The sequence below is a fragment of the Diabrotica undecimpunctata genome, chromosome 6 (genome assembly GCF_040954645.1).
Source record: "Diabrotica undecimpunctata isolate CICGRU chromosome 6, icDiaUnde3, whole genome shotgun sequence".
NCBI classification, from domain to species: domain Eukaryota; kingdom Metazoa; phylum Arthropoda; class Insecta; order Coleoptera; family Chrysomelidae; genus Diabrotica; species Diabrotica undecimpunctata.
Genome location: NC_092808.1, coordinates 15,103,189 through 15,128,419, shown reverse-complemented (window position 1 = coordinate 15,128,419; position 25,231 = coordinate 15,103,189). Strand labels below are relative to the sequence as shown.

Below are 25,231 nucleotides of genomic sequence, written 5' to 3'. Positions count from 1 at the left end.
TCCTCATTACAGTGGTTATATAACATAAAGAATCCTTCTCCTAGAATTGCCAGAATGGATAATGAAAATGTCTTGTCACAAATTTACTGTAGTTCATCGTAGTGGTTCTTTAAATGCAGGTAAGGTTTTGGCACCCTCAGAATGATATTACTGATATAATATTCCGATTTTATAATATTACTGTTTTGTAGTTGTATTAAATGACCGTAGAAATGTACTAAAACTGCATAAAAACGAGAGGACAGTTTTTTTTAAATGAATTGTTCGAGATATCCAATTCCATAAAAATAAAACACTCAGAATGGAATCACTATACTAAGTAATACATGCGTCTAGCGTAAAAACCAATGATTGATATATCTTTTGCTACAATCATATACATTTTGTGCCCTAGTTATTACCTACACGCAGTAATCGGTACTGTTCTTGAGATCTGTCACTAATTAGCGGACACACATAATAACTTTTCTAGTTCATTGCCAGGTCGCTCGGTATTATTTAATTTAGAAATTGATATTATGAGATCAATGAAAGTAAAATAAGGGATCTAAATATTTGGTCATACTATAACCACGCCTTTTAATGTTATTTTTTGTATATATATCAGCAGGCGGCTACGAAAAAAATATAGTTCGTGCGGTACTTGCAGTTGATACAGTGATTTCAAAAATGGCATTCAAAGTAAGTATTTTAAAAATAAATTTGTAGTAATGTAAAAAATCGGCTATTTTCTGTGATATGAAAGACGCTAACACCGCATACTTTATTTTTCTTCTTCTTTTTCTTGTTTATTATTAATAATGCCTGTTTAATCCATGCTTCTTTCATTGCCCGGGATGATAAAATATATCGTACATTGGATTAAAAAACTGAAAAACACGTATTTAATATTTTTCAAAAATCAGTCGAATGACACCAAACACGACCTTCAGCTACCCCACTATAGTGGAAAAAGGTGCAACTTTGAAATCTTAAATAGAAACCTCCATTTTTTGTTGCAGAGTCAAATTCTACAAAACATTCTTAACCTTCCAGCGATAACGTGACATGATGGTACATAATGTATAACGTCGGACTAGCAGTCCGCAAATCTAGAAAAGGTCCAAAAAAACAAATATTGTCAGAAAAAGGGTCTGAGAACTGGTCGATTCTTTAAATTATAATTAAAATAGACAAAAAAAAACATTTACACATAAATTTATTATAATTTGTATTTAAACTCATGCTTTGAAAATAAAAGTTAACAGATATATCTTTTTCTCATTTTGAGTACTATAAAACACAAAAACACTAATTAAACAAATAAACATTTATTTCTAAGAAATTAAACAAAGACTAAATACAAAACAAATTTTTTGAGCTGCGTAAAGTAGATACATGAATGAATTTATAACTTGAAAATAAGTCAATCTTCGCTGCTGTCTTCGGAAATATCATCTTGTAGGCAGTCGGAGCAAATGCATTTTGCGTGTTCTAAGCATACAAACTTTTGGCATTTTTGACAGGTATATCTGGTTGGCCTATTTTTTTGTCTACTACAGTAAAAACAACGACCTCGAAAATTAGATTGTGGATTTGGGGCTGGAACAAATTCTTCTTCAATATGGCAAATTTCTTTTATTCTTGACCTAATTGATCTAGGAATACGTTTATTCAAACATCGACGTTGTAGACGATCGTTTACTAGTTCCATACCAAGAGCTTCTAGAAAATGTCTGCTATACGTTTTATCTATCTCATTAGATTTATATTTGTTTATTACAAATGAATTGATACCAGCTACATTCATTGCAGAATAAAACATGACCATAGGCCATCGGCGAGTGGCTCGAGCGCAATTGTAGGCGGCGCACATTTTATCAACTAAATCTACTCCTCCTTTGGATTTATTATAGTCAATGATGATTTCTGGCTTGCCCGTTAATTCGTCTAGCAAATCGCCGTGGTGCCTCGTTGAGAGTAAAATAACGTTTTTGTTTTTTTTTGGGTATATGACACAATCGTACATTTTTCTCTAAAACCAAACATACTTGTTTTTTCTGGTCTCTTAGGATCAGTAAATTGAAGTGGAAGCTCTCTTTTGTTTTTTCTTATAGTGCCTATCATAGTCAGATGATGTTCGTTCAAAAGAAGATCGGCCAAGCTGAGGCTCGTAAAAAAATTGTCCATTGTTACATTTCTGTGAGAACCAGATATAGGAATGCAGAGGCGAGGAACGAGTGAAATATTGCTCGTATCAACTGTATATGGGCCAGGTGGCTGTTGTCCAACGTACACCTCTAAATTTGCGGTATAAGAAAACTTTGCGTTTACTAATGCGTAAATTTTTATGCCGTATTTATTAGGTTTATTCGGCATATATACCCTAAAGCCACACCTGCCACGAAAAGCTTCCAGTTTTTTATCTACCTCTTGTTGCAATTGTACCTATTTGTATTCACTTAAGTTTTCCTGTTGTCTTTCTCATGATTTTTATAATATTCTACTATAAAAATATATATATATATATATATATATATATATATATATATATATATACTATATACTATATATATATATATATATATATATATATATATATATATATATATATATATATATATATATATATGTATTGTACATTCACAAAATTCTTGTTTTTTCAATAAATCCTTGATGACCACAATATCGTCGTAATAATTTAATTTTTACTTGTGATTTGGTCTAATAAAGTATGTCTGTATAAAACAGTAATCTTGTTCCAAAGTTTTTATTTTGAGCGATAAATTAATATTTTTAATGTAATAAATTTATTTTTATAAAAATTATTTACTTTCAGCTCATCAGTTTTTTGGCTCTGGTAGCCGCCGTCCATGCAGGAGTTTTAAGCCCTCAACATTCTTATTCCGATGCTCCTTCAGTTTCTTATTCAAGTATATCAACTCCTGAAGTATCATATGGTGGACCAAGTTATGCTAAAGTTGCTGCTCCAGTTCACTATGCAGCTGCACCAGCAATTAAAGTAGCCGCTCCAGTGACTTATTCTTCTCCATTAGCGTACGCCGCTCCAGCTTTCAAAGTAGCTGCTCCAGTATACAAAGTAGCTAAACAAGTTGTAGCTGAAGACTACTCAACTCCAGCTCACTATGAATTTGGTTATGGTGTAGAAGATCCTCATACTGGTGATGTCAAAAGCCAACACGAAACTCGTGAAGGTGATGTTGTTAAGGGAAGTTACTCTCTTATTGAAGCTGATGGTACCAAGAGAGTAGTAGAATACACCGTCGATGCTCACAGTGGTTTCAACGCAGTTGTACATCGCGAACCAGCTAGCCATTCAGTTGCTTCCAAAATCGTTGCTCCAGTAGCCTACGCCCAACCTGTCGTAAAAGCTGTTGCTCCAGTAGCTTACGCCCAACCTGTCTTGAAGGCAGCTTACGCTCAACCCATCGTTAAAGCTTCATATGCATCACCACTAGTAGCTAAAGTACCAGCCTTCAACAAAATATCATATTCTAGTGCCCCTGAAGTGTCTTACTCCAGTTTTTCTGCTCCAGAAGTACATGCTGCTCCCTCCTACTACCACCACTAAAGAAAAAACTTAAAACTGTTGTTTTTAATTAGGAATTATTTATTTTACTGTTATAAGAAAAATAAAGCAATAATATAATTTCGTTTTTTCATGTTTTTAAGTTATTTTTAAACAACATAATATTTATGATAAAATGTGAATGGAGTCTGAAATGAAGGGACGACTTTGATAAACTCATAATTAATGATTCCAATGCGAACTTTCTAGAAAATTTAGTTATTATTTTTTTGGTATTCTATATTCTATACATAGGATATTAGCAGGTACACATGTTAATAGCCCATTTCAAGTGTAAACTGTAAAGGTAAAAGATTATTGACATGCAGTTTAACAAAATAAAACAACATTTTTTGTAACAAGTAATTAATATTTGGATTAAATAAATTCGACAAATTTTATAAATTTAAACATATTGTTTTTGCCTTGGTGGATCCACAGATATGTGGAATGAAAATTGTAGATTTTCCTTATCGACTAATTATTCATCAGCCGTCTGCTTTGTATATTATACAAAGCGCAGTAAGGCAATTATCTGAATTTTTGTTTGGCCAGTTAGAAATCTTCGGATTTTTACCGTGTTTATAATTATTTGAATTTAAATTTGAATGCTCTAACTACAGAGGAATTACGCTTCTAAATTCAGCGTCATAAAAATATTCTCCAGTATACTGTGCCACTGTATGGCACCATATGCAGAACGAATAATAAGAAAATACCAGCCTGCTTTTGGAGCTGGTAAATCAACAATTTATCAGATTGTAACCCCCAGACAAATTTTAGAAAAACACTGGAATATGGCATAGATACTTATCACATATTTATAGACTACAAGGTAGCCTATGACTCTAATAATAGAAGAGAAATTCGGAGCAATGAAAGAGCTACGAGTACGAAATCAGTTAGTAAATTTAACAAAACTAACTCTTAAAGAAATTAAATGTAGAGTACGAATCCAGCGGGAACTGCCTGAACTTCTTAAAACAAAGTAACGGTCTGCGCCAGGGAGCTCTCTCTTGTATACTGTTTAATCTGGCTCTCGAAAAAGTAATAAGCATGTCACAAATCACAACGACTAGTTCAATATATTTTAATAAATCAGTGCAAATCCTTCCCTACTCTAACAACACCAATATTGTTGTGATAACGGAACACTCTGTACGAGAGGCGCAGAGGCGTAAGTATCACTAAAAGAATCGGCTACAAATATGGGTTTATTAATAAAAAACAACAAAACAAAGTACATAAAAATAAGCAAGTAACCATAAATCTAACGAGCACTTGTTATAAAAAACGACGTTATCGAAGCAGATAACGAATTTTTGTACGAGGGAGTGCTCATCTACACTACCACAGAATTTGCACGACCAACAAGTGCTATTTTGGGCTCTATCTTTTTTTCTAAATCCTTAATTATATTAAAAAATACAACGGTAAAACTCTACAAGACAATAATATGCACAGGGCAGGTTCTAGAGTTTTCAACGGCCCGTTTATAACTAAATTTCGCGCCCTTTGATACAAGAATATACAAATATAAAGTAATTTAAAAAAAAATAGTAAGCAAGACAAAAAATCAAAATTACATAATAAAGACCTTTATTTATTGAAAAAATAATACAATAGATACTCTCTTACAAGTGATGCAACCAGCATACATAACCAGCGCATTTGAAATTCGAGCGACGAAGCAGCGATAACTGAAAAATTAATCGGATAAACTGCCAAAAGCCAAATTGTTTTGCTGAATATAATAAAATATTCATTAGTTGTTTTAATACATTGGTCTAGTGTTCCCGTTTTTTAGCAATAGCTGGTTGAATATAGTTGTCAATGACTGTCTAAGTTCAACATCTTGTCCGTGCTTCAGACCACTTAATAAAATTATTTAAATATTTAGTAGAACTTTCATACTGTTTCAAATATTCAATTAAATGTTTCCAAAAAAATGAAAACACAGTCAAGATTTGATTTCACGTACAAAGCGTCTCTGTTTATACGTATTACGCCCTAATAGGGCTCGTCAGAACAGCTATTCATAGGCTTCTCAACGTGAAAAATGAATCTTTTCTATCCTTTAAGAAGCAACACTAAAATGGCTTCGAAATGGACGCAATAGCGACATCTGATAACAAATCCGTAAAATAGTTTCGAAACACAATTCAGATTTCTGCCTTAATCTGAGCCTTCTAAAAATTGCAAGTCAAAGCAGACGTTGATAAAGATGTTAATAGAGACATGGGGAATCTAAAATTTGCATTCCACGACATGTCTCCTCATGATGATTTCTCTTCCTAGTAATTTCTGCTTAGTTGAGGAGACATGTCGTGGAATGCAAATTTTAGATTCCCCATGTCTATATTAACATCTTTATCAACGTCTGCTTTGCCTTGCAATTTTTAGAAGGCTCAGATTAAGGCAGAAATCTGAATTGTGTTTCGAAACTATTTTACGTAAATGTTTCCAGTTAAAATAATCTGTTGTTGCTAAGGACCAGTAGATTTTATCTGTGTAAAATAATTTATAACAAATATAGAATACATTATTCTCACTTCGTGTGAGAACTTCTTTCCAACATTGTCGATGTAGGGAACAGTGCATGTCAAAACTATTAGATGAAGACAAAAAAACATATTTTAGAAAAACTTTATGCTAGCCAATCAAAAAATAAACAAGACACCTTTTTACTAGGGTGTATGGAAAGATTCAATGTCAAACGGCACAGACCAACAGTTGATCATTCAAGGCAAATCACTTCCACATTTAAGTATGTCATTGGGATTTACAAATATTTCTGTTCACATGAAAGGCAAGCATTTAAATCGTGTTAATACTATTCCAACCACTATAACTACCAAAAAAACAAAACTATAAATAACTAAATAACTATACTAACTATAAATAACTATAAATAACTATAAATATATAATATTTTTATAAATATTTAACCGATTACACTAAGCAATCCAGAACTTATTTGGATGCTAAGCTATATACTGAAAATGTATGATATGTTAAACTGTTTTGCGTGTCGTCGTTCGCAGCTTTTCTTTTTTCGTGATTTGCGGGAAGGGTGTTTGTGGATTTGAATACTGGTATTCATGTTTTGTTAAGTTTTAGTCCTTCTTCTATCCGATTAAAATGATTTGCTTATATATTTCCACCGCTTCCCGATATAACCGTGGGTAGTACTGTAATGTTTTATCCAGCATCTGGGTTTCTTCACGAAACTCATTCTTGAAGTTGAAAGTTTCTTAAAGAAATCTAGATGCTGGATAAAACATCACAGTATCCAAATAATTTTAATCGGATATAAGAAAACTAAAAATTAACAAAATATCAATACCAGTATTAAAATTCACAAACTTTAAGCGGATATGTAAGGATGAAAATATGTAAGGAAAAGTACTAAGGCGAATCTATGGAGCAGTGAAAGGCAATCGAGTGTGGAGAAGACGATACAACCTCGAACTTTATAAAATATACCAGGTATCGTAAAATTTATTAAGATAAGACGTCTGAGGTGGGTGGGGCATGAGATGTGGATGAAACAAAATACCCAGCTAGAAAAACGCTTCTTGATAGACCCATTGGTCAGAGAAAAATAGGAAGACCCAGAACAAGGTTCTTTGATAACATCGATGAAGACATGAGAAATATGGGAATACGTGCTTGGCGGAAAAAGGCGATGGATAGGGATGACTGGAGAGAAATTCTTGAGGAGCCCACGCAGAGTTGTAAAGCCAGAATGATATTTTAAGTAAATTGTTTGATATTTTTATACATAAATAAAAAAATATGAATATTATTGCCTTTATTTTTCTTAATATAATACAATAAATAAATAAATACTTCCTAATTAAAATCAATTTACATTGTTTTAGTGGTGGTAGTAGGAAGGAGCAGAATGTACTTCTGGAGCAGAAAAACTGGAGTAAGATACTTCAGGGGCACTGGAGTAAGATACTTTGTTAAATGCTGGTACTTTGGCTACTAGCGGAGATGCATATGAAGCTTTAACAATAGAATGAGGGTAAGCTACAGGCGCAACAGCTTTCAAGACAGGTTGAGCATAAGCTACTGGTGCGACGGCTTTCACAATAGGTTGGGAATAGGCTACTGGAGCAACTATTTTGGCAGCAACTGGAGCAATGGCTTTTACTGGATGAGCGGCTGGTTCACGGTGTACAACAGCGTTGAAACCACTGTGAGCATCGACGGTGTATTCTACTACTCTCTTGGTACCATCAGCTTCAATAAGAGAGTAACTTCCCTTAACAACATCACCTTCACGAGTTTCGTGTTGGCTTTTGACATCACCAGTGTGGGGATCTTCTACACCATAACCAAATTCATAGTGAGCTGGAGTTGAGTAGTCTTCGGCTACAACTTGTTTAGCTACTTTGTATACTGGAGCAGTTACTTTGAAAGCTGGAGCGGCATATGCTACTGGGGCGGAGTAAGATACTGGAGCGGCTACTTTAATTGCTGGTGCAGCTGCATAGTGAACTGGAGCAGCAGCTTTAGTATAACTTGGTCCACCGTATGATACTTCAGGAGTTGAAACACTTGAATAAGAAACTGAAGGAGCATCTGAGTAGGAATGGTGAGGGCTCAGAATTCCAGCTTGAGTGGAAGCTACAAGGGCCAAGAAACTGATGAACTAAAAAAAAAATGTTAAAAGAGTAAGGTAAAAAAGCTTACTGGAATTGAAAACTGGAATACTCAGTATAAACTCTTCTAAAACAATTTTTATTTTTTAGATTCAATTATTATAATTTTATTTTATATGTAGGTCAAATCCAAATAAAGTAATTTGGACTTTTTCTCGGTTACAAAATTTTGTGGAGTTTGTAGTAAAAGTGGTGCACAAATAAGTAGTAAGAAGAAATTCCACGATACAAAACGTCTATCTACACCAAATCATTAAGATTTACTGGAAATCATTAATACTTAAATTTTTTATTTTATCGACTTTAACAGGGCAATTTCTTTATAGTTTAAAAAAAAATCTGCGATCCTCTATAAATTGCATTTTAACAAATATTTTTTAGTTCCCTTTTTCTCTTTTACTAATTTAATTAAAGTTTTGGATATCTGTCATCGTTTATCTTGTTAATATCTTTCTTTACTGTACCTTTCTATCTGCAAATTGGTATTTCTTAAGATTTTTTATTTTGGGGTAGTTCTTTTTAATTATCAAATATTTCTTTGGACAGATTCCAAACGGGAATTGCTAGTGAGTTTTTGTACCAAGACCTTCTTTGTTAAAAGTTAATCAAAGAAAGTAGCAATACCAGACATAATTGGCACATTTGAAGTAAATACAATGAGCTAACAATTACCAATAGTTCTTATAAAAAAAGATATACTTAAATATACATCTTGTACAAGAGGCCTCAGATCTATAATAGACTTTGTCATTGTAAACAAAAAGCTAAGCCCACTAGTGCAAGGAGTTATAGTTTACAGAGAGAATGACATTTACTCAGATCGCGTCTAAGTCATCTCAAAAATAACCTTATAATAACCCTAAAGAAGTCAGCCAAAATAAAATTTTTAATGAAAAAAAGGAACATTAAAAAAACGAATGAAGATAGATGGGTAAGATAGATTCTAAAATATAAAACACGCGGAAAGAGACGTCGGAAGGCCCCGAAGAAGATTCCAAGACTGACAATGGGACAGACTTAAGACTCGTACTTCTTAAAATTGAAGTAAAGAAGAAGAAGAAAAAGACTCCTAAATATAACAGATGGGGCCTAGACGTAATAATTTAATTAAACCATGTATTTAGTTCTCTATTATTAACGTAGTGAGAAATCTCTGAGAACACAACAGGCTGTGGTAACATTAGATGATAATAATAGCACTAATAGGCAACAGATAAATAGAGGTATGAGACAAGGCTGTTTTATTTCAACATTAGTATTTAATATATACTCCGTAGAGTTATTTACAGAGTCATCAATGGAAGAATTTATAAGAAGTGCGAGGAACAAATATCGGACAGACAGTTCGGCTTCATTAACGCGGTGGGTACCAGAGAGGCAATTTTCGGAGTACAGGTACTGATTCAAAGATGCAGGGACGTTAACTGCAACGTATACGCGTGCTTGATCGACTATGAAAAGGCATTTGACAGAGTTCAACATCAAAAGATGATAAACATTTTAAAAGAAGCAGACCCGGATGACAAAGACCTCAGAATAATTTCAGAACTATACTGGAATCAGACCGCATACATGAAAATTAACGAAGAAGAAACAGATCACATAAAAATACTACGTGGAGTTAGACAGGGATGTATCCTATCGCCGTTGATATTTAATATGTACTCAGAGAAAATTTTTAACAAGGCTCTTTACGGAATAGACGAAGGCATCCTTCTAAATGGTGAAAGAGTAAACAATGTTAGATATGCAGATGACACCATGGTGATAGCAGATAGTTTAGAGGGACTTCAGAGGCTAATGGACAGAATAAACGAGTACAGTCAACAGTACGGACTAAACATTAATACCCACAAAACGAAACAAATGATTATCAGCAAGGAGAATATAAATGGGGCTCATCTATACATTAGAGGGACGCAGATAGAGCGAGTAAAACAGTATTGCTACCTGGGAACTATTATAAACGAACAGTGGAGCAATGTACAGGAAATAAAGTGCCGCATAGGAAAGGCAAGAACGGTCTTTAACAAAATGAGCGCCATCTTCAAAAGTCACAACATATCCCTAGATACAAAAATGAGACATTTGAGATGCTATGTTTTCTCTGTGTTGTTGTACGGGGCGGACGCATGGACGCTTACAGACACCACTATTAAAAAACTTGAAGCATTTGAGATGTGGCTTTATAGAAGAATGCTGAGAATATCATGGACAGCAAGGCTCACGAACAAGGAAGTTCTAGAAAAAATGAAGAAGGAACCAGAGATTGTGTTTACGATCAAACGCATAAAATTGCAATATCTGAGACACGTTATGAGAAATCAGCACCGTTACTCCCTGCTGCAGTCTATATTGTAAGGTAAGCGTGGACCCGGTAGAAGGAGAATATCATGGCTGCGGAATTTAAGAACATGGTTTAAGAAAACCTCAACGGAGTTGTTTCGAGCCGCAGCGAGCAAGGTCATGATTGCCAATATGATTTCCAATATCCGAAACGGATAGAAACCAGAAGAAGAAGAAGAGTTATTTACACAAACACTTGAAAACTGTATAAAAGGGATCAAGATAAATGGTGAAAATATAAATAACATTCGTTATGCTGACGATACAACCATTATCGCTGAAAGTGAGAAAGACCTGCAGATGCCACTAAACACAATTTGTGATACTGGGGAACAGTTTTGTTGAATGATAAACTGGAAATTAAATGGAAATTAAGACACCCCGTATAATCCAATATTAAAGGAACCATTGCAAGCTCACTTAATTTAAAAAAAAAAACACTATGCAGTATTCACTTAATCGTTTGTCACTACAACTAATTTTACACATTGGCACAAATTTATTCCAGAACACTTACTTTAAACGCCATTACTGAGACCACTATTAGCTGTAAGTACAGAAATAACTATATTTTTTTTAAAGCTCGATGGTTTATATATACCTAATATATAACACTAAAAGGCGTGGTTATAGTATAGCCAAATATTTCAATCCCTTATTTTACTTTCATTGATCTCTCAATACCAATTTCTAAATGAGATAATAGTAAGCGACCTGACATTGAACTACAAAAATTAATTAGAGACAAATACTCAAGAACAGCAGCAATTACAATAATATACTTAATACAGATTACTTGAATACCATACAGATGTTTTAATTATTTTAGTAACAAGAACAATTGTATTTTTTTACCGAAACCGATTTCTTAGAAAATTATCTAAAAATCTGTAAATTTTCTGTATTTATTTTTATTTTTTTTTTATTAATTTGTATTATCTTAATTATATCAATAATCAAGCGTTAAGCTAGTCTTAGAATAGTAGAGAATTTTATAAGCTTTTTCAAAATAGTCGTCAAGAATATAATATTTTCTTACATTTTTTGATAGTAAACAATATAAACTGAATTAAATAAATATATTAAGTAAATCAAAAATTTCGTTTAAAATATAAAATTTGGTAGGTATTGTATGGTGTTCTTCTTATATTAGGTTTCGGTCCTAATCTTGTCCCATCTTAAGGCTGCTGTCGTATTTATAACATTGATATTGCCCTATGTCGACATCTTTTGAGTGGCTATGGTGTTTTGGTGCCTGATGATCTTAAATCTCTGGGTCTTTTCTCTGTTTACTACAGTCCAATATGCCGTATTCGAGAAAAATCTTTTATTTGAAATGTTGTCTCTTAATGTTCAGTCTTAATAATCCGTCTGCGACTGATGATATACATTTGATAACATTTTCATAGTACTCGATGAGAAAATAGACTCTAGTTCTTCATGGAAAGAAAACCAATTCGCTTTTTTGACATTTTTTCTTTAAGTTACCAAGTAGAGTCCTGTGTTAGGATGATGATATAATCACTGTCTGATGTTCTTCAACAACGATGTCCTGCTGCGCCCTTGAGATCTTTTGCCTTCTGTCTTGCCTTGTAAAATTAGTTGAATTAGTTGATACTTCTCATTGCGCATCACATACCCTAAGTATGTCATATTTCTGATTTTCACGATACGCATAATTTCCAGATCTTTATTCATACGTAGGATCACGGTGTCGTTTGTAACATGATGAATATAGGAAATTCTGAGCATGCGGCACCACATTTCGAAGACTTCTAATCGTTTGGATGTTGCCTCCGGCAAGGTCCAGGCTTCGACTCCATATAAAAGGGTAGAAAATACATAGCATCTCAAGACTCGTGTTCTTATATCAAGATTCAGGTGCATATTACATAAAATCTTCCTGAGACGATTAAAGACAGCTCTCGCCTTTTCTATACGACATCTTATTTCCTGTGAGTGGTCCCATTCCTTATTTAGGCTGCATCAAAGGTATGTAATTTTGTCGATTATTTTCAAGGGTTCATTATTAGCTGTGAATTGGTGCGGTATTACGTCGTTTTTACTTACTACAAGAATTTTGGTCTTCTTACAGTTTAATTTCATGCCGTATCTGTCACAGGCTTCCACTACACGGTCTATTAATGTTTGCAGATCCTCCGCATGATCAGCAATCAAAACCCTATCGTCCGCATATCTTAAATTGTTTATGATTTCACCATTGATTTTTATACTATCTCTTAAATCATCAATAGCTTCCCCGAACAGCATTTCCGAGTAAGTAGTGAACAACATCGGAGATAAAATGCAGCTCTGACGTACTCATCGTTTTATCGTGAATTCTTGGGAGCTTTAGTTGTCTACTCGTACAGTTACTCTTTGCTGCAAGTATAAATTTTTAATTAGGCGTAAATCTTTGTCATCAATACTAGATTCTTTTAGTCTCTAAAATAATTTTTGATGTTGCACCTTGTCAAATGCTTTTTCAAAGTCTATAAAGCATGCGTAGACTTCGCAATTTACGTCGCGAGCTCTTTGTATCAATACTTGTATGGAAAATAGGGCCTCTCGCGTTTAGTCCGCTTCTAAAGCCAAACTGAACACTGCTAATGTTTTCTTCAAGTTTTCTATATATTCGAGAGTGAATAACAGAAAGAAGGATTTTGAGTGCATGGCTAATAGAAGCTTATAATGGCAGAAGCTTATAATTCTGTAATCAGAGCATCTGGTGGCATTTGCTTTTTTGGGGAGAGGGATAAAGGTGGAAACTAGCCAGTCTGTAGGAAATTCTGCAGTTTCATAGATTTTGTTTAGTAGACTCGTTAGAAGTTTAAGTTGGTTGTTTTCAAATAGTTTCAATATTTCAGCTTGTATGTTATCAGGTCCAGGTGCTTTGTTGGTTTTTAGTCTTTTTATTGCATATGTTACTTCACTGAGCATTATTTCTGGTCCTGAATATCCAGAAACACTGACTTCTGTCTCTTGCTCTTCCTTGAATAATTCTTCCATGTATTGCCTCCATCTCTCAAGTAAGTATTCTCTCATTTTCGTAGAGCAGATTGTTGTGCTCATCTAGTATTAAGTTATGAGTTCGTGATCCGTTTCCTCCCGTTAAGTTTTTGATCTTTTTATGTAGGTTAAAAGTGTCATGCTTCTGTTCTAGGAATTCTATTTCTATGCATTGATCTTGTAGCCATGATTCTTTTGCTTCTCTAATCTTTTTCCTATTGATTTTGTTTATTTCTTTATACCTTTCTTCATTCTTATTTCTGTGTTTTCTGTGTTTTCGTTCTTTCATTAGCTCTAATATTTCTTCTCTCATTTATGGCTGTTTCTTTATATTATTTTCTGGTTCAAGTTTATTATCTACCACTGAGTTACAGATATTTTTGCTTTTATTCCACATATCATCCACACTTATGTTTTTTTGATTAATATCTGAGATTACCATGCTGTTTATTTTGTTGTTGATCTCCTCTTTGACTTCTTCTCTTGTGGTTTTATCTTTAAACTTCTGGATGTCCGGACATTTTTGTGTTTTCCTTTTACGGACTTTTTTCATGTGGAGTTTGAAACGCCCTAGTAAAAGAATATGTTCTGATTGAACATCTGCTCCCAGATATGTTTTTGTGGATTTTACGGAATTCTGAAATCGTTTGTTGATGATGATGTAGAATCTGGTTTCTAATCTTTTTTTTTGACAGTGAATTAATATTACACATTATTAGTTATTCTTCCAAATTTTATTTGGTAAATAAAACCTCTCAAAGCTAAACTAAGTCAAAAATCAAAGTAATTTTAAGTTCTACGTAAAGTATATTTTATAAAATACCGATCATTTTTACTGGTATTAATTATACAAAATGTTTTCTAGTTCAAGGTTAGATCACATTATTGCATTTAGAAATTGGTGTTACATTGTCAATGAAAGTAATTTTAGGAATATAAGTATTCGATGATATAATCACCACGCCTTTAGTAGCTATTTTCATTATATATAAATGATATATAATCATATTGAATCATTCAGTAGATCAATCTACGTTTCGAGTGATCCAAATAATGGCATTTAAAGTAAGTAACCAAATTGCACTTGGTCAATTTGAAATTTAGAAATCGGTAAACTCAGAGAATTGTCTTTAAAAGTTTTTTTTTTATTTTCGAATGCATATTTACAATTTACTAAAACTTTGTTTATTTCATTTCCTGAGAACTAAAGTGCTCCGATAAGAAGACTGAAATGTTCACAAAAATCATTCCTTCGAATAAATAATTGCAAGTCGCAGAAAATCTCATTTTTATATATCGCCGTACAAAAGTATTAAAATAAAATTAATTTAAGTTAAAGGATTTTGAAATACTCGAAATAAGACCTACAGAATTTTCGAGCCGTTACCGCATGGGATGTGAAAATTTCTATATCTGTGACTGGTTAAATTTTTTTTATATATTTGTTTAATAACCACGAAAAAACCACTAAGCGACTTTGTTAAATATTTGAAGACACATTTGCATAAAGGATCTATGTAACATAAACAACTTTTCAAGTAAAATGAATTCAAAGTTTTTTAATTAGAACTTTTTTATTAATAAGCCTGATACAATTTTGAAGAAACTTAGACCTTAAAGTACACTTTTTATTATTGATAATTTAACAATAATAATTCACAAGTAAAGAAAAATATTTAATTACAAATGTACATAAATCCTTTATTTCCTAAGTAACTTTGGCAAACATTTTTAATTCAAAATGCATAAAGGATACAAGAAACAATAAAACGATGTAAAACCAAATGTTATTTCTAATTCGTTCTTCTTTTTTTTTATTTTTTTATTTATTTCATTTTCGATTTCTGCGCCTTCTTTATTTTCCCATAGACGAGTATAAAAATGTCTATAAGTTTCCTCTATAAAACAAAGTTGTTTTAAATTATTAATTTTTTCAACGGACAGAGTATTCGTTTTGTTTGGTATAGCTTCTAATACAAAACCTTCTCCTGAATTCGCCCTTACATTTTTTATTATATCCACTTTTAAGAACGGCGTGTTTGGGTCTAAGGAGCTTTTGTAGTAATATTCACCGTAGCTATCCACACGTATCCATTTGATATCATCTCTAAAATTTATTTTATCTCCACAGCAATTCTGTTTTCTATTTAATAAGTGTAATTTATTTTCTATGTCTGCTATATTTTTAAAATGGTCGGTCATATTTATAATAACAGAACCTTTTTTACTTGATTCTCTTATAATATCTCTATATTGATCTGCGGCATATATGGTCTCAACTTTTCGTAATTTCTTTTCAATTATTCCAAAATCTCTATCAATATCTAAAAAGGAATGCCCTACTTCTGGAAATTTATGGTCTATTATCTTCACGTATCCCTTTAAAATTAAGTACTGATATAGGCATATTAGGTTAAAATTTTTGTTCTGCCCTGCACACGAGTCAGACCATATGAGAAGATGGTTTATTTCTTTCTTTCTGCTTGTTAAAAGTTGAACAAATGTGTGCAAGCTACTGCCAACTTCAAGACTGCCCTTCGTTGCTACATCTTCGGTCCAATTAAAAAAGTAGGCTTTATCACCCTCTGACGTTATTGAGTGGATTCCAAAATTATAGAACCACATCTGCCTCAAATAAAATGCCTTAGAAGTAGTAAGGCGTGGTAAAGGCATGGTCTGTTGTAGGTCCATGGTTAAATATCATATTTCTTTATTATTATGTGCCCGTTCTCTATCGACTTTTTGTTGCTCAAAAGCAAATTTAAATTTTTCTTTGTGGATCTCATCCCCTAAATTGGCATCGCACATACTGCATGTATCACTTTTGGGCTGGCCAGAAGACAAATTAAATTCTGATGAGAAAATGTGCGTATAAAAACTTTTTGAAACCAAAAACCGTTTGTCCATCTTAGTTTCTTGAACATATTCTTGATACAATTCATGCAGTTTTGTTATATTTAACAAGGGAGACAAATACATTTTATTGGCATTTTTGTTTCGCGAATAGTGTGACTGTTCTGCAGGAAAAGAAACTGTGTCCTTTTACAGCATCAACCACATCTTTTTCTATTTTATTTGGTCTAGAATTATGATGCCCCTTTTATCTGGTGAAGGAGCTGTAGTCCCTGTTTTTAATTGATTCTGAATGAGCACCTTTTTATTTGATATTTGGTAAAGGGAGATAAAGGCAGTCTTACAGACAGTTTTGATACGTGTCTGACACGTTATTGTGTAACCAAATGTATATGATTTATTTTTACTAATGTTTTTTCTATGGCGAATAACTGGCATAATCGAAACAGATTTAAAAAGTAATGAGTTTTTTGCATTTTGATCTAATGCGTAAAAGTTACGAAATATTGTTTCCCTATCAAACTTGTTAAATTGCTCATCACATTTCTTTTTGCAATTTTCTTTTTTGCATAAAGATCCTAATTCGGGACTTTTGCTTGGCATCTCTTTTTTACTTTATAATGACATGTATGTCTCACCTCTCTGTCTTGCTAAGGCAGTCTTATTCTTCTTCCATGTTTCAGGACGGCGTTTCCTTATTCTTGATTTTTTTTCTGGCAAATTGAATACCTTTCTCTTAACATTATGTCTAGATATTAAAAGACTTTCCTTCCTGTCCAATAGATTTTCAGTATTTTCATGTTATAAGTAAAACTGAATCTTCTGCTGTGACATGTGGTACTGATACAGGATGACTTTCATCCTCACAATGAGAATCTTCAAAACTTTCGCTCGAATCAGTACTATCTGGATTGTAGTCGTCTGAAGTATATTCTGAAAAAATTACTTCATCTTCAGATATAGAATCTACAATTTAAAATTTTTGTTTAAACATATAGGGTAGGTAGGTTACTTTATAATTTTTATCTGTAGAGCAAAACCTTTAAACAATTTAATTTTAGAATGAATATTTACCGTTAAATGTATCTTGCAACTCCGGTAAAGATATCTGCTTTTCATGCAGGATATTCTCGATTCTTGGTGGAGTTTTATCTTGTTCAGGTAAAGTTTCGGCAATATCTACGACAATAAAGTTATGCTTAATCTCTTTTTATCTGATTAAGTTGTTCTACAATGTTTAAATAATAAAAACATTGCTCAAAACAAGTTTTATGCAGGTATTTTGTTACCGTTCCGGTAAACTCTTAACCTCAAATTAATATTAAGAAGCATATTTTAGTAAAAAACAAGATTTATTATTAATTCAACATACCTTCGTACTGTTTTTGTCCCAGATAAGGTAAAAGTCTACTTCTTGCTGACATTTTCGCAACTTATTTCATTATTTTCACTATAAAAGTACACAGTACGATTTTAGATGTAAAGAACAACATAACCTAACTTTAGAGATCTATGTAACATGACATGACAACAGCAATCCGTTTGGTCAGACATAAAAGATCTATGTACAATATTGAGCACATGGATCTTTTATGCACTTTTGTAATAAAATATTGCTTGGTACATAGATCCTTTATCCCCTAAATAAATCGTTGCTAAACGTTTTTAAGCCAAATAAATCTTATAAAGCAAATTTAGGGGTTAAAACAGACCTACTGAGCCTAAAAACTGATTTTTTTTTAAAATGTTACATATATCCTTTATGCACTTGTGTCTTCATTTATTAATTTTTTTATTTTTATTATAATTATTTCTTTTTATAACTTTTATGTAAATAAACAAAATATTTTTTTTAGTTCATTGGTTTCTTGGCTCTTGTAGCTTCCACCCAAGCTGTAATTCTGAGCCCTCACCATTCTTACTCAGATGCTTCTTCAGTTTCTTATTCAAGTGTTTTAACTCCTGAAGTATCATATGGTGGACCAAGTTATTCTAAAGTTGCTGCTTCAGTTCACTATGCAGCTGCACCAGCAATTAAAGTAGCCGCTCCAGTGATATATTCTTCTCCATTAGCGTACGCTGCTCCAGCTTTTAAAGTAGCTGCTCCAGTATACAAAGTAGTTAAACAAGTTGTAGCTGAAGATTACTCATCTCCAGCTCACTATGATTTTAGTTATGGTGTAGAAGATCCCCATACCGGAGACGTGAAAAGTCAACACGAAACTCGCCAAGGTGATGTTGTTAAGGGAAGTTACTCTCTTATTGAAGCTGATGGTACCAAGAGAGTAGTAGAATACACCGTCGATGCTCACAGTGGTTTCAATGCTGTTGTACACCGTGAACCAGCCGCTCATCCAGTTAAGGCCATTGCTCCAGTTGCTGCCAAAATAGTTGCTCCAGTAGCCTATGCCCAACCTATTGTAAAAGCCGTCGCACCAGTAGCTTATGCTCAACCTGTCTTAAAAACTGTTGCGCCTGTAGCTTACCCTCATTCCATTGTTAAAGCTTCATATTCATCACCGCTAGTAGCCAAAGTACCAGCATTTAACAAAGTATCTTACTCCAGTGCCCCTGAAGTATCTTACTCCAGTTTTTCTGCTCCAGAAGTACATGCTGCTCCTTCCTACTACCACCACTAAACCCAAGTAGATCTGTTTTTAATTAAGAACTGTTTATTTATTTTATTGTTATAAGAAAATAAATTCAAAAATAAAATAAAATTGCGTTTCATTGAGTATTGTGGCCCGCTATCAGCTTTTTAAATTAGTTTTTGTATTGACAAAAGGTCTAACATTACCTGTTATTATTTGGGTATGAATAAAAGTTGCTGTTATTTTAATGTTATTTTTTCCTTAAAACTTGTTTCATGGGATCGCCACATAGGTGGTGTTGTGTTCCTCAAATCCTTTCTTATGGGCATTTCCGGATCATTTTTAGAGTTTTTTGTTTTATTTCGCCAATTTTCCGAAATTTCTTGTTTATAACTGACAACAAATAAGTATTTTTTGATAAAATATTTGTAAGCAGATTGTTTTCTTACTAAAATGCATTTTCGTTCATTTGTGCTTTATCCTATAGTGATTTATTGATTCCCTTTTTGATATTTATGTTTTGGTTTGAGTGATGATTTAAATATCTAATTTTCTACCAATCATTATTCCACAAATCATTATTCGTGAATTATCAAATCAGTATACGATAGAGCCCACAATACCTGCTATAACGAAAATGCATTTCAGGAAGAAAAAATCCTACTAACAGCGATTTAAAAAAAGGATGATTATCCATTGGGTGGTTAAAGGCTGGTTATGGACCTCGGGGGAAATATGGGATGTCGACTCTTATATTGCAAGGAAACTCTGAGAAATGTTCACCCGTTTCCCAACGAAAGGGTTGGGGTTCTGGAAACAGAACTCGGCTCTGCCAGTAAATACTGGAACCTATCGACTAAGGGAAGAAACCGAGCGATGGGCCAGTCCCTCATCCTCTGAAAAAAACTCTTTTGACTAAAAATTCTAACGCCGAGCCTCGGTATATGGATGAAAACTTACGACGACGACACCTGGCAAAGAAAAAGACTTTGGAAATTGGTACTTGGCACAACCAAGGGATGACTCACAAGACATCGGAAATTTTAACTGAAATGACAAAGCAAAAAATGGACATCATAGTGCTCTCTGAAACCAAAAAGAAAAGCCAAGGAAATGAACAGATTAAAGACTACATTCATATATGGTTAGGAGTAGAGAAACACGTACACGCTAAATCAGGGGTCTCAATTCTTATAAAAAAATATATAAAAGACTATGCGTGCATCTCTGAAAGAATTCTGACCATGACTGTCACATTGTACGGCATCGAAACAATAGTTGTTGGAGTCTATTCGCCAACAGACTATTCAAATCCACAAGTTAAAGATTCCTTTCATAAAGAGTTATCAAAGATTTGTGATAAAATAAAAAGTCATCCAGAAATAATACTGTTAGGAGACCTAAATGTCAGAGTAGTTCTCAAATAGACGATGACGTGGTGGGAGGGCACGGAGAAATTTGAGTTAAAAATGGTTTAAGGGACTGCTTAATTAAGTCCTGTCAACTTTTTGGTTTAAAAGTATTGAATACCCAATTACAACATAAAGATATTCATAAATACAATTGGGAATGACCTTCACTCCAACAGAAGTCGATCATAGACTATATAATAATGAGACAGAAATCAAAATTTAAGTGCCAAGACTGTAGAGTAAAAAGAGGATCTATCAGAGCCAATAAAAGTAACTAAAGGACTAAGACAAGGATGCAGTATGTCACCCTTATTGTTTTATTTTTATATTAAGGCAACCCTCCAAAATTAGAAAACCACTGCCACGGAATGGGAATCCCCAAAGGAAATGATGTACTATTCCCCCTGAACTTTGCGGATGATCAAGTCGTCCTAGCTCAAGATTCTTATGATCTAGAATTTATGATAAAGCGTCTATACAAAGAATATGTAAAATGAAGGTTACAAGTCAGCATGAAGGAAACAGAATATTTAGTTATCAATTCAGATGCAAGGTTTGAAGTGTTGATAGACGAAGACGTGGAAATCAAACAAGTGGAAAAATTTAAATATTTAGGTGCACTCATTGGTAAAAACGGCTTGGGAGAAACCGAAATTAAACACCGAATTAATCAGAGACGTAAAATTGTAGGACGACTGAACTCCTTATGGTGGGATCGCAACATTTCCAAAATGAATAAAAAAAGAATAGGGCAAACCATGGTTAAATCAGTTCTTTTTTATGGCTCTGAAATACGGACAATTAATGCAGACCTGAAGAGAAAATTGTTGGCAGTTAAAATTTGAGAAGTGCTAGAACATCAAGGCTGGAAAAGAAGACCAACGAATCAATAAGAAATAACATGAATGCTACAGAAACGGTCATTGACAGAATAGAAAGAAGAGGTTTAAAATGGTTTGGACACCTATTAACAATGCCTGACGAACGTTGGCCCAAAAAACTTCACAGATGGAAGTCCCCTGGAAGGAGAGAAAGAGATAGACCTCAACGCTCATGGATGGAATCGAGAGGTTTGAAGGAGGAGCATGCCTTGGACCGGGAGGATTGGCGGAGGAGAACGGGAATAAAGCGATAGCCGTCTAGAAAATGTATTGTTTTTACAAGTTGCATCCTGTAATATATATATATATATATATATATATATATATATATATATATATATATATATATATATATATATATGATTATCCATTGTTATTTATAAACAAGAAAGTCCACAAGATTGAAGAAAGGAATTAAAGAAACACCAAATACAAATATAAAAGGGATTTGAAGAGAACAACAATATTTCTTCTTCTTTAGGTGTCCGTATTCAGATGTTGGCCATCACCATATTTACAATTTCTTGAAACCTACCTCTATCGGCTGTTGCGCCGATAAATGTTCCGCATTGGAAATCGAAATATCAAAACAAACATAAAATGTAATTATTTAAATGAATGGATAAAATTACTTATTGAATATACTTCCTCTTAATGTAACCGTTGCTTTAATAATCCGAATAAAACTATTTCTAATTATTCGCTAACACTTAAAATTAATAAACACATCGTTTCAAGTTCACCGCTAATAAATGGGTGTGGTGCTTTTGGTCAGTTTCATTATTCAACCTCTGTAAAATACGAATTACAGATGTACAGATAGAAATACCGTAACCTTATTAATAATTACGGGTTTTTTTGTAACTTCCGTTTTGAAGGATATCAGACCACGATCGAATTCTTTTGTTATTAGGTATGCACATATCCTTAATAAAGATTACGGGATATGGGTAGCTGGCGTTAGGTGGTACTGGAGGCCGTGATTTTGATGTTGCAAAAAAATTGATAATGTGTTTTACGTAAAAAAATTAACAAATATTTTACACAGTTCTTTTGTGTTATTATTATTAGATTTAGAAAATTAGTTTATAATTAACATGCATCATTTGATTTTTATTTTCTTTCTTTATGTTAGGTTTACTGCTTGATTTTGTGGATTCTTAAATATTTATAATAGTTCTTCTTCTTCTTCTAATGGCGCTACAACCCTTTGTGAGTCTTGGCCTGCTTAACAATGTTTTTCCATTCTGCCCTGTCGGATACTTTCCTTCGCCACTGCCTGATGTTCATGGTTTTAAGATCCCTCTCTACGTCGTCTATCCATCTTTTACGGGGCCTTCCTCTTGTTCTGTTTCCTTGGGGCTTCCATCTCTGGACTACTTTTACAGCTCGATTATCTGGCATTCTTTCTAGGTGACCAAGCCAGTTTAGTCTTTGTGATTTTACAAATCTGACAATATCTGCGCTCTGCATTAGTTCATCCAGCTCGTGGTTCATTTTAATTCTCCACGAACTATCGCTGCATTGGGTTGGTCCAAATATCTTCCTTAGTATTTTGCGCTCAAACATTCTCAGTTGATTTTCATCAGTGGTTGAGAGGGTCCACGTTTCACATCCATATGTGACCACTGGTCTAATTACTGTTTTGTAGATTCTCAGCTTAGACTCACGATTCAGTAACTTACTTTTCATTAAGTCTTTGTATGCATAAAAGCACTTATTACCGCTAAGAATCCGTGCTTGTATTTCTTGACTGATGTTGATGTTGTCATTTATTATTGAGCCTAGGTAGGGAAAAGTGGAGGCATATTTGTAGGTATGGTTGTCTACCTTCAGATTCTCATGTTCATTCGATTTTGTGCACTCCATATATTTTGTTTTGCTTTCATTTATATATAGATCAAACGTAGCAGCTTCTCGTTTCAGTTCTATGACTTTTTCGCTTAATACCCTTTTTTGCGGCTTATTATGGCAACATCATCCGCATATGCGCATATTTGCATAGATCTTGTATTAATACAGCCGTTTACATCCAGCAACAACAGCTTCTAAAGTTAGATTAAAAAGTGTTGTTGATAAGGCATCCCCTTGTCTAATTCCATTTTCAATATCAAAGGCCTGCGTCATATCTCCATCTATTCTCACCATAGCCCTGGAACCCTCCAGAGTCATTCGTATAAGTTTAACCAACTTATTGGGTATCCCTAACATAGATAGTTTCTTTAACATCTTTTGTCGATCTACTCCATCAAACGCCTGTTTGGAATCGATATACAAGTTGTAAATAGGTATGTTATATTCAACACATTTTTCATGTATACCTCTTAACATATGTATTTGGTCTATAGTTGACCTCTTTGGTCTGAAGCCACATTGGTATTCACCAATAATCTCCTCCGAAAACGATTCCAGGCGGCTATATATAATTCCTGATAATATTTTGTAGATGACATTTAAAACTGTTATGCCCCTATAATTTTTGCAGAGTCGTTTGTCTCCCCCTTTGTACATAGGAAGTATGATTCCCACTTTCCAATCTTCTGGGATGACTTCTAGTGTCCATATGCGGTCGATTAGTTTATGGATACACCTCCATAGCGCATGTCCACCATTCTTTATCAGTTCTGCAGTTATTCCATCTGTGCCAGGTGCTTTGTTATTTTTTAGATGTTTTATAACGTTTATCGTTTCTTCCAATGTTGGTTGCTCAACTAGTTGTTCTGCTATGTGGTGAATTATCTCTTCATCTTAGTTTTGTTCTTTTTCTGGGTTTAACAGCTCTTGAAAATGCTCCTTCCACCTTTTCATTATTTCCTCTTTCTCGCTGATAATTGCCCCATTTTTATCCTTGCAAACTGTTGATCTTGTTATGTATCCTTGGGTGCATTGCTTGATTTCCTTGTAAAATTTTCTAGCCTCTCTTCTGTTATTATAATCTGTAATTTGTTGTATTTTTCTATTCAACATTTCTCTCTTTTTCCTTCTGCATATTTTCTTTGCATCTTTTCTGAGTTCTTCATATGCCTTTCTATTCGATCGGGAATCCCTTTGTAGACATTTCTGTCTAGCTATATTTTTGCTATTTATTACTTGTTGGCAATCTTGGTCAAACCATTCCTCGTTTCTTTGGCTTGAGGTTTCACCTAATGTTTCCTTTGCCATATTTGTAATTGTCGTTTTGATGATATTCCATTCTTCTTCAATGTTGTTTTGTTCTCCTCTTTCATTTAATATTACTTTTATTTTCTGCTGGTACTCATTCTTCTTTTTAGGATTTTTAAACATATATGTATTCCATTTTCTTTGTTTGGCGCCTTTCTCTTTTCTTACCATTGATATTCTTTGTTTTATCTTCGATATAACCAAGAAATGGTCCGAATCGCAATTTGCGCCTCTATATGTTCTAACATCGGTTACGGAGGTTGCCCACCGCTTAGATATTAATATGTGATCAATTTGATTAAATTTATTAGTACCAGGTATCATCCAGGTTCCTTTATGAATATTTTTATCAGGAAAACACGTACTAACAACTCTTAGTTTGTTTGTCATTGCCAACTGTGCCACTCTTATACCGTTGTTGCTGGTAATATCATGTAAACTATGCTTACCAAAGGATTCTTCATATATTTTCTCTTTTCCCAGCTTCGCGTTCATTTATAATAGTTATAAGAGTAAAAAACTATTAAACTTTTGAAAAAATCCTAAACGAAAGCATGGGTATTGAAAATTGGAGAAGGCAGCTCTAGTGAGTTTGTAATCAGACAATCTCAGGCAAGTTCATTATCATCAACCTGTATGCATCCACTGTCTTGTGCGGCTTGAATCCAGTTATTGCTAACACGCTTCAGGTTGTCAGTCGATCTAGTTGGTGGGCGTCCTTTGCTCCGTATTGCTT

General features: G+C 33.6%; 3 protein-coding genes across 3 annotated transcripts; 2 read left to right on the top strand and 1 right to left on the bottom strand.

The window, feature by feature from the left end:
• Positions 1 to 532: 532 nt before the first annotated feature.
• Positions 533 to 3,664, top strand: LOC140444753 (cuticle protein-like). Its single transcript, XM_072536514.1, has 2 exons — positions 533 to 681; positions 2,819 to 3,664. Exons 1-2 carry the CDS (start codon positions 583 to 585, stop codon positions 3,569 to 3,571), a joined length of 852 nt encoding a protein of 283 aa, XP_072392615.1. The 5' UTR covers positions 533 to 582; the 3' UTR covers positions 3,572 to 3,664.
• Positions 3,665 to 5,967: 2,303 nt separating this feature from the next.
• Positions 5,968 to 11,150, bottom strand: LOC140443170 (cuticle protein-like). Its single transcript, XM_072534267.1, has 2 exons — positions 11,105 to 11,150; positions 5,968 to 8,231 (listed from the first exon to the last, which is right to left on the bottom strand). Exons 1-2 carry the CDS (start codon positions 11,114 to 11,116, stop codon positions 7,449 to 7,451), a joined length of 795 nt encoding a protein of 264 aa, XP_072390368.1. The 5' UTR covers positions 11,117 to 11,150; the 3' UTR covers positions 5,968 to 7,448.
• A 3,475-nt stretch (positions 11,151 to 14,625) lies between these two features.
• LOC140443168 (cuticle protein-like) lies at positions 14,626 to 19,193 on the top strand. The gene is made up of 2 exons (XM_072534265.1): positions 14,626 to 14,661; positions 18,306 to 19,193. The coding sequence occupies exons 1-2, from the start codon at positions 14,650 to 14,652 to the stop codon at positions 19,086 to 19,088; spliced, it is 795 nt and encodes a 264-aa protein (XP_072390366.1). The 5' UTR covers positions 14,626 to 14,649; the 3' UTR covers positions 19,089 to 19,193.
• The last annotated feature ends 6,038 nt before the right edge of the window (positions 19,194 to 25,231 follow it).